The sequence below is a fragment of the Strigops habroptila genome, chromosome 8, assembly GCF_004027225.2.
Source record: "Strigops habroptila isolate Jane chromosome 8, bStrHab1.2.pri, whole genome shotgun sequence".
In the NCBI taxonomy this organism is placed as follows: domain Eukaryota; kingdom Metazoa; phylum Chordata; class Aves; order Psittaciformes; family Psittacidae; genus Strigops; species Strigops habroptila.
This window is the reverse complement of record NC_044284.2, coordinates 52,125,235-52,139,723: the sequence shown is the minus strand read 5'-3', so window position 1 is coordinate 52,139,723 and position 14,489 is coordinate 52,125,235. Positions and strand designations below refer to the sequence as shown.

The 14,489-nt window shown below is 44.2% G+C and overlaps 1 protein-coding gene and 2 long non-coding RNA genes across 5 annotated transcripts in view; all 3 read right to left on the bottom strand.

Moving 5' to 3' along the window:
• Nucleotides 1–14,489, bottom strand: part of RNF220 (ring finger protein 220) — a 219,281-nt gene that overhangs the window by 37,640 nt on the left and 167,152 nt on the right. For 2 of the 3 annotated variants that reach the window (XM_030494518.1, XM_030494520.1), the window contains 2 exons: nucleotides 12,081–12,202; nucleotides 10,924–11,056 (listed from right to left, as the gene is read on the bottom strand). In XM_030494518.1, coding sequence (XP_030350378.1) covers nucleotides 10,924–11,056; nucleotides 12,081–12,202 — 255 coding nt within the window. The remainder of the gene's footprint in view (nucleotides 1–10,923; nucleotides 11,057–12,080; nucleotides 12,203–14,489) is intronic. The other variant, XM_030494519.1, reaches the window with a different exon arrangement.
• On the bottom strand, nucleotides 3,675–8,730 carry LOC115611514. The gene is made up of 2 exons (XR_003992602.1): nucleotides 6,544–8,730; nucleotides 3,675–3,969 (listed from the first exon to the last, which is right to left on the bottom strand). It is a non-coding gene; the product is annotated as an uncharacterized LOC115611514 (long non-coding RNA).
• Nucleotides 8,942–10,900, bottom strand: LOC115611513. Its single transcript, XR_003992601.1, has 2 exons — nucleotides 9,147–10,900; nucleotides 8,942–9,069 (listed from the first exon to the last, which is right to left on the bottom strand). It is a non-coding gene; the product is annotated as an uncharacterized LOC115611513 (long non-coding RNA).

Genomic DNA, 14,489 nt, shown 5'->3' with positions numbered 1-14,489 from the left:
TTTAGGTACTCTACACAAGCAACGGTGATTCTGAAATACTGACTCAGAGGTCTGAAGAGCAGCAAAAATTCACATGCCTCTTCACCACTGCCAGGCTGCAGGCACTACAACAATTGGCTGAGCCTGAAGGAGACTGGAAAACATTTCCCACGTTCTATTAAAAATGGCTGGAGATAAGTCTCATCAGAAATCATTTTATTCCCCCTATCCCTAAGTTGTCACAGCACTTTTCTTTCTCCTAAGCCATCCCCTATGCCTAAGCATCCTCTATGACCTCTGCGATGCTTCTTGAACCCTGCTTCCTTTGTGCAATCCCCTCGATAATCGGTCATCTCAACATCTCTCAAGTGAATGGTGGCTCAAGCTAAGATTGAGAGTCATTAACATTATATATAAGCAGATTCACAGAACAGATAAAAGGGCCTCACATTCAAATCCTTGCTTTCCTCCATCACATTCAGTGGCAGATGGTCAAAGTGACAACACATGCTGCTTCAGGTGTTGGCAGCATTGCTGGCTCCTGCACAGGCATGAGCTCACATGGCAGCCTCAACGCTTGAAAAGTGAGACAACCACACCAGCGCAGACCCAAACAGCCACAGCCACATTCCATCAGCACAGGTAGGACAGCACAGACCTATTGTGCCCCACCTCTGCTCCTCAACTCCTGTCTGAGCAGATAAATCAGTTCTGGAGGCAAGCTCTTCTGTATACATTTAATTATCACTCCAAACAAGAATAAGGAACAAAACTAAGATGTTAGCGTTATTATTTGTACCACTATTCTGAAGTAGCTACTGCTGCTGCTCATGCAGAGGAGCAAATTCATCTGTATAACTAGTGTTTCTCCTGTTTGGCTCCCAAGGAATAGGGGGGGTGTCAAATCTATATTGGAAATAATTCCAGAAATTCAGAATTTTGTGTAAATTCTGTAAGTGGGTCTAAATCCAAATTCATCTCAGGGGCATGCAGCTCTACTGGGGCCTGTTTTGGCTGGGAAGAGGCATTCATTCTGCTCGCAGGTAATTTACATATGTACAGGAAAGAAGAAGAAAGCCACCCGTAAATCTCCAGAAGTGTAGCCTTTGCTAATTACACTCCTTGCAATGACCCCCTCCTGCACAACCTCCCTTTCCAGCACGTTCACTCTATTTTCTTAAGGAAATGTCACTCGTTGGCTTCTTGGAGAGTAAAAACAACGAAGGCAATAAAAGTAGTTTATGCAGACACACGGCCAGGCATCACACACTTCCCGAGAACGGCTCTAAACCGGGTTTATTTCATCAGCTGCTGAAGTATCCCAAACTAGTGCTAAGAAGACAAGGTGGCACGGATGCCATTTTATTTTAAAAGGCATTTGGGAAGAAAGAGAAAGCTATCAGAGATTCTTGAAAACAAGAGGAAGGCAGAGATGAGGCCACCCTGAACAGTAGTCTTTCTGCAGATCAGTAACACAACCTCAGCCATTATTTTGGGGACAGTGAAACTGTTCCCCCTCTTTTTTTTTCCTGGCTCAAACACGGATAGAATAGTTCTCCTGGTGACTTTCTTAGCCTGTTGCAAGAAAAATGACATTCAGAGGCCATGAAAAGCTGCTTACAGGACAAGAGTTTCATTCCTCTAGAGCCAGATCCCTTTCAAGCAAAATAGTGATTTACCTGGAAAACTGACACCCAACTGTGCCATTACAACGGACACCTGGAAGAGCAGATGCATCCATCTGATGCATCTATTAGCTCCCACAGAGGCATGAACAGGCTGCCAGAGACTTAGATGCTTACAGTGATCTTTGCTAACAGATCAGAGGAACAGCTGCCTTTAAAGAAAGGGGCCATATAATTTTATGACCATTAACATCGCTTTGCAGCAGTGTGCTGAACAAAGGGCAGGCAAGCTCTGCTGTACAGGGTAAGAGCCAGCTGCTGCAGGGCTCAGGGAAGAGGCTTCCCCACCCCTCACAGCACCATGGAGTATTCCAGAGATTTCTTTAATGCCTCTCCATAATCCATCACGTACAGATTGTGGCTACAGAGGGGAAAACGCACTCAGACCAAAGGTCTGATCTGGTGTGGCCATTCACGCATGGCTGCCTCCTAGAGCCTCACGCTGGTGCGATGTACTAAGGTGAGAACAGTCTCACTTCTGTCTCAAAGGCTGCTCTTCAAAACCCAGCACTGGAGTACAAAAGCAGCAGCAACAGCCATGGTCTTTGCAGCTACAGCTCCTTTTCCACACTCAGGGAAAGGTGGATCTGAAAGCTTTTGTTCCCCTGGGGAGAGGGTGGAAACAAACAAAAAAGGAAGAGGGAGAATTAAAGTAATCTTGAATCACTAAGCAGATTCACATCACTGGATCAATAAGCACCACTGACAGGGATCACAGGAATGTCGCAACTCTGCCAATAATAAAGCAGCACAGCAGAGCTTGGAGGATGACTTTTCTAAGGCAGCCGAGCATGAAGCAGCAGGGCTGGTGAACAGCTGAAAGTGACACCCCGGCTTACAGTGGGCTACTGCCTGTAGTGGGGCTTGATGCAGTTTGCTTTAAATAATGATGAGCACAGAGATTGTATTCATGGAAGAAAGGCAGCCAAGGACTGGAAAAACCAAGGGCTAAATTTCACAGGCCAAACCCATGTGCTTTTCCCTCCAAACTAATTCTTTTCTAGGTTGGAAAGAAGAAAGAAAAATCAGTGCTAATTTAATCAATTGATCAGCCTATTGATTGCAAAACTGGAGCTGCTAGTTAGCCATGTGCTGTAATGCCCTCAACTCTGAAATCACAAAACACACCATTGATTTCTTCACTTCCAGCTCCAAAATGAGAAATAAAGCTGGGCTTTCAGCAGAAAAGCAACTTCTTCGTCCCGGAAGAAGATGCAAGCAAAGAAGAAGAGAGGCCAGGAAACAGGGACAGCCGCATCTTGTGAGGTTCAAACTGAAATTAGTTACAGATGCAGTCACGGTGTCTTGTGTAAACTCTATCGATTGGGTGGCTGACAGTCTTGGGAGCCTCCATACTAGGACAATCAATCCGGCTGCAGTGTCACCTGCCACTTTGCTGAACAGTTGACAATGCAATTATCCAGTGTGGAGGCAGGGAGTTGGCGTGTGTCAAACGCAGTTAGCCACTTTCCGGGCACTACTCGATAATGTGTTTCACCGCCGAGCGTAAGAGACGACATGCGGAGACAGGAGCTGTTTAGAGCCATTGAGACCTGTGCTCCCTTTTTCCTTGAGAAAAATCTCACTGCCCCTGACTTAACAACTGTATTCTAAAATGCTATTAAAATCACGTCAATCAACTATTGTGTGCTTAAGGCTGAAGTTTGACCCAAGTGTCCAAGAAGTAGGTTGCAGTTGTAGCAAAACTGCAGATGCTTGGGGGGGGAAGAATAATTATCAAATGACTGTCTTAAAGCCTGGGACTCTCAAAACCAGAGCAGACAGATCACTAGAAAAATGGACTGCAGAGAGCAGGTAAGCAAATGCAGCAGATGGGACTGGAAGATACTATGTTGAATGTCTAAGACCTAAGAAAACTGAAGTTTAAAGGGATGCTATCAGCTTGGAACCCAATTTCAAAAAATTGAGTGGTTTCAGGTGCTCTACCTGCTCCCCTACTCCCCCTGCCAATTTTCAAGGCGATACAACTACACTTTCTGTTTTCTTTATATTTTACCTCCTTCCTGTTTCTGGGTGACGCACATCCCTTTTCTTCCCTCAAGTATGATACATAATACTGTCAAATAGAGAGAATTCTCCTTCTTCCCACAGAAAATGTTTCCCTGGTTAGAGTGGCTGTCAGAACTCTGTAAATCAAACAGCAAGGTTTAGTTGATTGTGCTCCTGTCAGCTAATGCATTCCGGCAGTTTGAGCGTAAAAATTAGGTTCTTACATTTTTACATGTGTTCAAGTTAAGGAAAATGTTCTACCAACAATCAGGACTTTTAACAGCAATAAGCACCACTCTTGGTTTTCAGTTGAAGTGATTTTTGCTTTGCCAAGTCCCATTGATTAGTTTGTGTTCCAAAATGAAGAAAACGCTGTTCCTTGAAGCAATATATGAACTTTAAACATCACACCAGTACAAAGTATCATCCTTCAGCAACAGAGAGATTACCCAGGATTACCCCCATTTTACACAAGGGCTGAGGCATACAAGGGCTCTGGGACTCAGCATCCCACTAAAGAGGGGGATAAGGCACAGAATAAGCCCTTGAGAAACATGAAATTTATACATCTTGCCCACTTGAAAGCTTAGAGCAGGTAGAAGTGACCAGCAGAAGGTAGCAATCCGAGTGTAGAAAAGCTACAATGCCAAGAGTGAGAGGCTGGGAAGGATGCTCAGATGTATTCACCTTAGAGACTAAGCAACAAGGGATGCTGACACTGGAAATGTGACAGAGAAAGGCACTGAACTGAGCTCTTGCTAAGTGTGAGGAAGAGTAAGAATTTCATTACGGCAAAGATTCTCTATACTCCTGCATCTCCTCTTGCATCCAGGTTGAAGTTTACTTTAGCCTGCCAGGGTAAAATGAATGAATTCTGACTCATCTATACAGAAATGGAGATGATTCTACTTACTAGACCATTCTTCCAAAAGACCTGAATATGCCAGTGACATCTATTTCCCACACAGTCTCTTAGGAGAAGTTACACTGTTCAGCTCAAATTCTTTTGCTGAATTTGAGTAGATCAGTTTATACCCTCTTAGTATGATCTTAAATGCAGCTTGAACCTCCTGGAAAGGAAAAATGGAAAGTCTCCTTGCCTCCTGATGCTTTCCTGCAAGCCTCTTTATATTTTATCTAAAAAAGAGGGCACAGCTGGCTACTAAGGGCGATTCTAGAGCAAAACTTTTAAGCTGTGTTGCCAGCTTTGCTACTATCTTTATAGCATTGGAGAAGATGCCTCTATACTTCAGTTTCCACATACGTGTCAAACAGATTTTTGCAGAGCTTTGTTGTAGAGTTTGAAGTTCATGGAATTGCACTGAGAAGTGCAGCTGAGTTTTCCTCCTCTATTTGGAGCTTTCTGCCAGGCAGTTACCAGGCACAAGCAAAGTCATTGTGTTCACAAACACCTAGCTGAGGCAGGAGGATTGAAAAGCATCTACTTAGATTTTTGAGGACAGGACCTCACAAAGCATGCTTCTAATGCTGCATGCATTTAGGAGAACAAATTGGAAGAGCATATAGCTATTGCTCCAGTGCTCTCCCTTGGACAACTAAACCATGCTGGACAAAAGCTGGCCTACAACGTTTGCTGCTCAAACTGAAGGACATCTTGATTCTGCAGAGATAGAAAGTCAACAGTGGGAATGCAGTCATCCACTGGAAACTTTTAGATTTTTAATACAGTCCCCCTTTCCAGGCAGCTGCCCTAATGGTACATGCTATGAGAGCCAGTACAAACGGGCATCCAAAGGTAACTGCAGTTTGTTACAGATTTTACTATGTCCCTCTATGCATTTGCTAAGTCGTGCTGTTCTTTTCCCTTCATAAGATATTAATGAACAGATATGAGCCTTTTGCCAGCTTGGGAGGAGGACAGCATGGAGAAATAGAGAAAAACTTCAGAGTTAAGTAATCCCTGTGTGTTTCTCCTTCTTCAAGAGTATCACAATCTATCAGACAGATCCTTGTCATGCTGATCTTTCTTAGAAAGCATCCTTCCCTGAAAATGCCCTGTTTACCATTTTAACATTTTCAAAGTCTTTTTCTCTTCTGTGTTATTTTTGATGTAACTGATCTGCTGAAGGAAGAGAGACCCACAAGAGCAGTGGTGACTAGCTTGCCAGTGCACCCAGAGGAAGGCTTTTCGGTGGGGGAGCTGGAGGGGAGAAGAGGGGGACAGGGCGGGTGGAGAGAACTTCGCTACAATTCTCCAATTCTTTCATATCTAAAAAGGACAGCAATCTCTGTTCTATCAGATCGCGCGGTTCGTGCTTTAAATGGTACTTGCTGCCAGCTTGCTTTCCCTGTCTCTCTCCCTTTGAAGCAGACTGGACAGCTTCCTCAAGCTGGCGTTATCACTCCCTCTAACCACTCTTGGCAGGCAATCTAATTCCCCCTGAAAAGGTCACCGCCATTTTAACTGCCTTTCAATCACATTAAGCACGCTGCCGCTCGTGCTCAGAGCACTGCGCCTGCAGCTCTCCTGACTGAGGTGCGATCGATAAACTGACATCCCGTCCCCCCACCCCATCTCCCCAGTCGCCCCATCCGCCGCTCGCCTCCTTCCCCTCTCCTGGACAAGCGCGGAACGGACGGCAAGAGACCAAGTGACAAAATCCCCTCCTCGAATCTGAAGCAACAGAAGGGAGATGCTAACCTGGCATTTACTAATCTTTGTCCCATCTGCTAAGAAACAGAAGGGTGCAAGCATCCCTCCCGCCTTCCCTAGACCTACAGAGGCAGCGACTTCACAGGACAGTTTGCTTAGGCACCGGTCCAGACACCTTTGAAGCTGTGTTACAAAGAACAAGCCTCCCTCAAGCTTCCCTCAATGCAATCATTACCGTTATCTCTCCCCCCGCACTTCTTTTTTTTTTTTGCAGTTACGAGTTATGTGTTCCACCCATCGATCCCTGTGTAAGACACTGTTTTAAGTCCTCTTGCCTTTTGACTGTGCTAAGCCGTTTAAGAGATGACAGCGGCTTCTATCAGTGCGAAGCTGATGTGATTCTTTTCAGATAAAGCACTTTTTTTTCACTCCCCCCTCCCTTTCCCTTCTTTCAAGTAAGAGACATACACACAAAAAGAGACACTGAATCTTTCAAAGAAAAAAAACCCTTTTGAACTTCCCTCAGGAATTCTTTAAAGGGATAACCTTACAGTGTAAACACTGAGGGTAACGTGCATCCATTCTGGAGAGGAACAGAAGAATTGCTACAAATATGTTGAGCATTAAAAGAAAACATCAGAGAGGGAGCCACTTGATGCTTTCACTTGTGAAGCCTTGTTGGCTTCCTAAACACAGAAACTCATTAGACAAAGATGGCATGAAATAATCCTCTGCAACAAAGAGCTTCAGAGAGGTATGATTCAGAGACATGGAGATAGATGGTTACTGAATGTTCAGGTATTTCAAGAGAAATTTTAGTCTTGTGACACTAGACTGAGACAGGGAAATATTTTATAACTGTATAGCTTTTCACTTTGAAGCACAAGCTTGATTCAAGCAGCACTTGGTATTTCATGCTGGTAGCCTTCTGCACCTATCCTAAACAGAAGCGAGAACTCTACAAACCCCTACTTCAAGCAGAACGTCTGCTGAAACAAAGTGGTTCCAAACCCTAGATAACCGCCAATAATTTTCATTTACACCCTGCATTCTTCCAGTTTTGGGTCAGCAGATTAAGTGATAGGAAATTATCTTTTAAGAAGCCAGGAGGACAGCTAGATGTACCAAGTATTTCCTTGACTAAATGCCTCCATCAAACCCAACAGCTTAAGAGACAACATACTGATCCCTGCACTTCTCAGTTATGCCATATTCCTGCTTGCTGCCATCTCCTGTTCTTTCCACCTGCTGCCTCAAGCATGCCAAGCCGTGTGCTTTGGCTCTGCTGCCCTAGACCTGACTGGGGATTTGCAGCTGTAACACAAAGAAGGTAAAGATTTTGCACCTTGTAAGACAGCCCCTCAGGTGACAGGAGCAAGATCTCCCTGCGTGCTTTGGAAGTAAGAAAGAGCCATCCTAGGAACCGCACAAGTGAGAGTTTCAGCCTTTGACTGCTCCTAAGGATTAGACCACCTTCCAGAAAATCTGAGCAGGGCTGTTCATTTCCCTGACCTTCCTGTTTTCAAGAAGAAAAAAACCCCAACTTTATCCACATGAGAGCCTGGCAGGATCTTTCATATAATTAGCAAAGAGTTTGCCTCACTTTGAGAACGATCTGAACTTTGTACATTAATGAAAAATGATAAAAAGAAGCCAGGACCTGTGTTAAGTTTGAGTCACTTCTGTAATGCTGCCCAACAGTGTGACCGATTCATGCAACACATGCTGGCCACAGCATCCAGCTCCCCCTTTGCCCAGCTGCGACATCTCCTCAAAGCAACACACCATTAAAACCAAAATTAATGAGACACACGGCCATCTATTTTCCCCTCTGGTTTTATGTATTTCCCCATGTCATCTCTTTAGACACTGGTGACATCCCTGTAGCCTGGCAAAGGCTGTCTGGCATTATAAAAGGCCTTCGATTTCCACATCGCTGCTACTTCTCAGCAAAGGGAACAGAGCCAAATACAAAGCCTCGGGTGACAAGGGTTAACGAGGGCCTTGCCAACTCCAGACAAAGCAGTTTTAAGCATTGGAAAGCATCTCCAAAACCTTGTGCTGTGCTTCAGGGCTTTAAATTAAGAATTCTGTCCCTTAAACAAGGCAAGAGCCAACACTGGCAGAGAAAGGAACAGTCACCTTTAAGGTTACCTGAGAGTGCACAAAGCAAGCCTGACTGATGGAGAATGCTCTGAATGCCAGCAGCCAGAGACAATATGAAAACCACAAAAGGGAGCATAAAAAAGTGTAACTTGCTTAAAAGGAAACACAAATCAGCAACTACAGGAGATCATTCCAGCTTTGCTTTGGCTTCCCAAATTTTACAGAAACTTCTTGTGCAGAGTAGGTAGGTACCTTGCAGATATTATCTGGTCATCCCCAAATACTAGGTAGAGAGTTGGTGGCACAAAGTTCCCCTGTTTAGGAAAGACGACACCTCTCCAGAGGCGCATGGCAGCTGTTGAATCCAGCTGCCAGCAGAGGTGTGCTCCAGAGGAGGAAGGGCAGGGAGAAACACATGCACTAGGGACCTGCCAGCCCCTCAGATGGAATCATTTCTTCAACAGTGGCTCTGCCACCAAAAGTTGCACAAGGAGGATGTTCCTCACTACAAATGCTACCAGGAGGTTCCTGTGCTTGCAAGCTGATCTACAGACACCTTTCATCCAGCACCACAAAGGGAAAGAGTCTAATCCAAAAGCCTTCTCATCAGGGTAATTACAGAGGGGTTTAGAACCACATCTAGTTGTGCTCTATTCTTCTCCTAGTCTTCTGATACTTTGCTGGACCTGTTTATGTAACTAAGTGCTCTTGAAGGTCTCATAAAGGTCTCGAACAGGAAAGAGGAGATGGACCTGATGGAAGCAGGGCTCTTTCTAACTATGAAATACAGAAATACCTGTCCATGCATGTGCAGCCATCTAGCAGAGGTTACAGCCCTGACTGATGCTAGAATCTGTCTAACTTCTGGTGGAGGAAAGCAGTTGATCTATACAACACAAATTAACCCTTCTTTGAATTCCTTAAAATAAGGAAGAAAATGCAACAAGGAGCAAGTACTTTGTGTAATTTGCATCAATTACACATTTTATCCACCTGAAGCTTCATTTGAAAGAGGGTCTCCATAGGACCAAAGCACTATGAAAGCTTCAGATCACACTTCACTGAGTTATCCCAAAACCAACTAGGAACATTGATCAGGTGAATACAGCAGAGTATCCACATAAAAGGAAGTAGAAGATTGTGCTTTCAAACTCAGCTGTTTGTTGGGGGTGAAGGAAGAAACTATGAAGGCACAAAACAGGGCAGGAATTAACTGAGTAGCTTTTCCTAACCAGGAGTAGCAGTGACAACAATAGAGGCATGCAGATGTCCCATGCTTCTCCCCTATGGATTGTAGTGACTGTACTACCTAAACATAGTCTAAGACCTTGCATGGTCTCATCAGTCACGTGAGACCTCAGATGCAACTCTCCATGTGGGCACAAAAAAATTAAGGTAGCTAAGGCTACAGACACAGGAAGTGACAGTGTGAGCTTCACTGGGTAGCCTTCAAAACCTAAAGAAGCTGCTCCTGTGCCTCTGTGCTCCTGATCATCTACAACCCAGCTACAATTTAATTTCAGAGGAAGGCAAGAGCAGATCAGGAGTGCCAGGCTGCCACTGAGCACACAGCTGGCTTTTAAGTCCAACTCCCTTATGTAGTAGCCTTTCCCCTTGAGATATTTTAAATTAAAATCCAAGCTGATACAGGAAGAGATCACATCCCATCCTCTTTATTGAACCGAGGGAGCCAGTGTTCCTCCTCTCATCAGGCATGCACTATGTGGATTGCTTGCGAGAGACTCTCCTTAGTGCCAGAGGTTCATGCCAATGAACAGTTTAGTAAATCCTCCTCTTAGAGGCCAAAGGGCTGAGTGTAAGAAAGGGGCCAGCTTTCTAGCTAAAATTACATTCACCAATAAAGCTCACAAGAGGTCAAATTTTGCCATAACTCACTCTCTCCACAGTAACTGATTTCCCCGTCACTGGGGAAGGAGCAAAAGAAGGAGGAAAAATAAAATGTGTTTGTCTGGGAGCCCTAAGGGCTTGCAGTGCTGCAGGTGCAGAGCAGGTTCCTGGATTCTCATTTATCAACCCTAAAAGGGATGGAGTGATAAATGCACAACTGGCCCTTTAATATTTTATGCAGGTGCTAAAGCGACTTAGCTGTCACCTTCAATACATCACCAGAGGCTGATACACCAGCTTTCGTCACTCCAGGCTGGGAATTTTTACAATTTCATTTCTATTTCCCTCTCTTCATATATTTCTACCTATTTCTTACTATGTGTAACATATAAGAAGCTATTTTCCCCAAATGATCTCCCCATTCTATCCATTCCTACTCATTCCCTCTTCAGAGACATTTCTCAAGCAAGAAATAACACCATGCTTTTGTTCAACATTTGCACAAATTTTGACTGTCATCATTCAAGAGAGGCAGAAATGAAATCACTTTACATTCTGGCAAAGGCTGAAGGTCTCACCCTTTGTGAAAGGCAAATCTCCAGGTCCCTCCCTTTAAAGACCGGCAATGCTCAATTTCCACAACAGAATAATTTACAAGGCCCCCCCAGTACTCTGACGCACCTCGAAATCCTCCCTCCAGCAGAGTAGTAGCCCGTATCCTCTTCTGCCCACACCACTCGTACTCTTCGAAGCGGTTGCCATTCTCGTTCTCGATGTCCACAGAGTCATCCTCAGTCATGCATGAACCTTCTCTCTGCACAGGGTAAAGCAGGGGCACAGCATTGAGATGCAGGAAATAGCTCTTTGGGGTTAATAACTCATGGTGGGATGGAGAAGAAAAGCTGGACTGTTCCCAGGACAGCTAAGTATACAGCAGACAGCAGCATCTACTCCCACCTCCATTCTCAGCGATCTAAATCTAGAAGTAAATGGGTGCTAGAAGAACTTGACAACCTTAAGATTAAAACAAGTTGAAAGGTTCACCATTTTTACACATGGAAGTTTAAGCTCTGGCTCCTACACCAATGCTGGTGTGCATTTCAACATGCATTCCCCTGCCTTGCATGCACAACAACTTTGCCATGTAAACCACAGATTCTCTTGATCCCTAGCAGGAATGCTCTCCTATAGCATATTTTTTGGGGCACACTGATCAAAAGACCCCTCTCTTTACACCATGCACCTCTTGAGGTGCATAATTAACAATAATACATTATTATCTCTATTGTGGGCTTTTCCTGAGAAACAAGCACAGAAAGCCCTATGACAACTCTTTCCCTCCCCTAGGGCTTGTTCTTTCCTTCCAGTCTTTGGGATGCACAGCAAGAGAATGGTTCTGTTCAAATGCACTTCCTGGAGTAAGGTGGTCATGCAACATTTACAAATGCCAGTCTGTTACAAAAGAACCCAGCAAAAAAATAATTCTAATATTGTTAAAGGCAGAGATCAGAAAGAAATCTTCCCGCTGTGCTACACAGGAAGCATGAAGTCCTACAAAAGGCTTCATAAACTTCAATAGCTCTACCTTCACAGCCTACAACTCAGACTTCAGTGTGAAAGGGTGCATGAAGTAAAAAAGTTACTAATGCAAGACAGGAGAAAAATCCAGAAAAATCCATTTTCCAAGACAAAGAGAAGTGACTACAGGTCTTAGTGAGACAGTTAGCATCGCCTGCAAGCTCAGCAGTGTTAGTTTTTGCCGCGTGTTAGGTCAACTGCAGACAAAGCTGGGAGTAGGGAGAAGGGAATGGCAGCTGGCGATCCTGCTGCGCCTCTACCTTTGCAAGGCATTGTTCCACATGCCTACTCATCTCCTCCTCGGATCCTGACAGAGGTCGGCTGCAGAGGGGACATACCTGCCCTTCGTCTTGCTTCCTCCGTTTCATTTTTCCAATCCGAGCTGCATGGAGAAACCAGGGAAAGAAAACAAACAAAAAACGGAAAGGAAGACATGTCAAGTTTGTAGTTTCACTCTTCTATTTGCTCAGCTCCAAATAATAAACCCTTGGCAGACACAGTAAGATTTCACACCAGAAAACCTCTATTTTGACCTCTGCAAACAGTACAATGTTCCTTAGCACTTTCCAGAGCAAATCTGTAACCTGTGGCTGAGTACAGCCTGTTTTCAGAAAGGCAGCTACTCATGATTTAATAACTAGGAGAGGAAATATCTGCTGCACATCCCCAGGTAAGTTATTCAAATGGTTAAATACTTTCTCTTGGAAGCCTGAAATTGTTTTCAAAGTTGAGTGATCGAGCCACTGAATCCTGTTCTGGATTTTGCCTTCTAAGTCCAAGCCCCATCCACTGACACATCTACTCCCCACACAAGAACTTGCTTAGACTATAGAAGGATGATGTAGCACCTGAAAAGCCTTGGAGAAGGTATTTAACAGTCAATTCCAGGACCACAGAGTCTCCTGTACACCCTGAATAATTCCTTCCCAGAACATTGCAAGTCAGAGCAGCATCTCAGCAGGTAACATTTATGGAGAGGAAAGATCTTTGCTGTGAAAAACACAGCACCTATACTAGATAGCTTCTGGCACTCTATTATTTTTATTTCACTATTTTCACATAGAGGAATACTGGGGGCTACACTGCCTTCTTGGGGGCATGCTCTGGGAAACAAACATGTCAGGAATCACAATGATTAGAAAAAGCAGCCAAGCTAGCCTGTTGCTTAATCCAATCTCTGGTTAATTTGAGCCATCGTTTAATGTGATCAAAACATCTGGAACCAAATCATTTGCATTAAAAAACTTCTGTCCTTTATTATGATGGCTTTAGGCAGGTATTACTGAATAACTCAATCACTGGCTGGAGGAAAGTCACTGTTTAATTAATACAGAAGGTCAAAATTCTGAATGAGAGACAAGGAAAAGCCCAAGGAAAGCCCATGTGATAATGAGAGATGACACCACCAAAAAGCTGCGTTAGCCAGAAATCGTTACTGACATTGTGAGCACTGCAGCATGCTCTGAAAGCCTTCATGCCTGAATACTGCAGGACCAACAGCTCCCTGCAGCCAACAACTCAGAGAAAGCTGCTGGAATGCCAGGAAGGGAAGGAACAGGGTACATGAAAGTTTGTCAGTCGTTTTTCTACAGCGCATCAGTTTAGTGCATGCACATCACAAAGTGAATTATAAAGTTTCAGCTGAATACACTAACACAGACCTGAAAGGCCTCTTTTAAGGCTTTCTTGTTGGCTTCCCTGGACTCAAGAATAGCTGGGTTAGGATACACTTTCCCACAATCCAGAATTGGGAGCATTCATCATCCCCTACACTCTCTGATGCTCCAGGATTAAGAAGGCTTCAAATTATTCCCTGAGCATTACTTTTCTTCACTGAACAAGACAGATTTGTGGGAAAACTCCCTGAAAAATAAGTCTCCATTCTTGGCATCATGAAAACGGTTCTGCAAAAGGGACATTCCTAAAATGCAACTTGAGATTCAAAACAAGAGTGTTTTCAATACTTGGTGCTTTGAACAAGAGACTCTCAAGTAAGTGCACACCACTTTCATTGTTTGTCTGAATTGTATTTGCTGAAGCTCCACAACCCTCCCTTGTGTTGGGTACACCACACTGCCAGCCCACCTGTCTCTCCACACACATCAGGTACTTCAGCATTCCTACTGGGGTATTTCAATAGTTTCCCTTCTAATTTTTCTGCTTAAATCTGTTCTCTTACCTATACTGTCAGCTTCTCCTTCAGCAGGTAAACCACTTGACTTCCAGCCAATACAGAAGCAAACATCATGAAGTGTTACTGCTCATTTCATTGTGCCCAGATGAATTCTGTTTTGCTTTTAAATAAAACAATGACCCCCCAGCATTTCTTGCATGTTTTCTCTCCCTTTCCTGCACTCCCAAAAGCTATCCCTCCTGCCCCTTCAACATCATTCAGCCCTGCTCAGAAGTAGTCAGAGTTAAGTCATGCTCTTTCTGCTTTGTACTTCAGTGCAGAAGAGGTTTCTCCAGTTCTGGTTTAGCGAATACTTGTATCCTCCAGTACAGCTCTTTCGTGTAAGTTTAAGATGCTCTTTCCTTGCTTCACTAACTCGATAGAGCCAGCACAAAACAGAAGGGAAGGCTGGAATCAGGCATGACTTGAGTATTCTCCAGCACACATCTATCTGACCAGAGAAAAACATAGGAGCAAAGCCTCCTCTATCCTGATC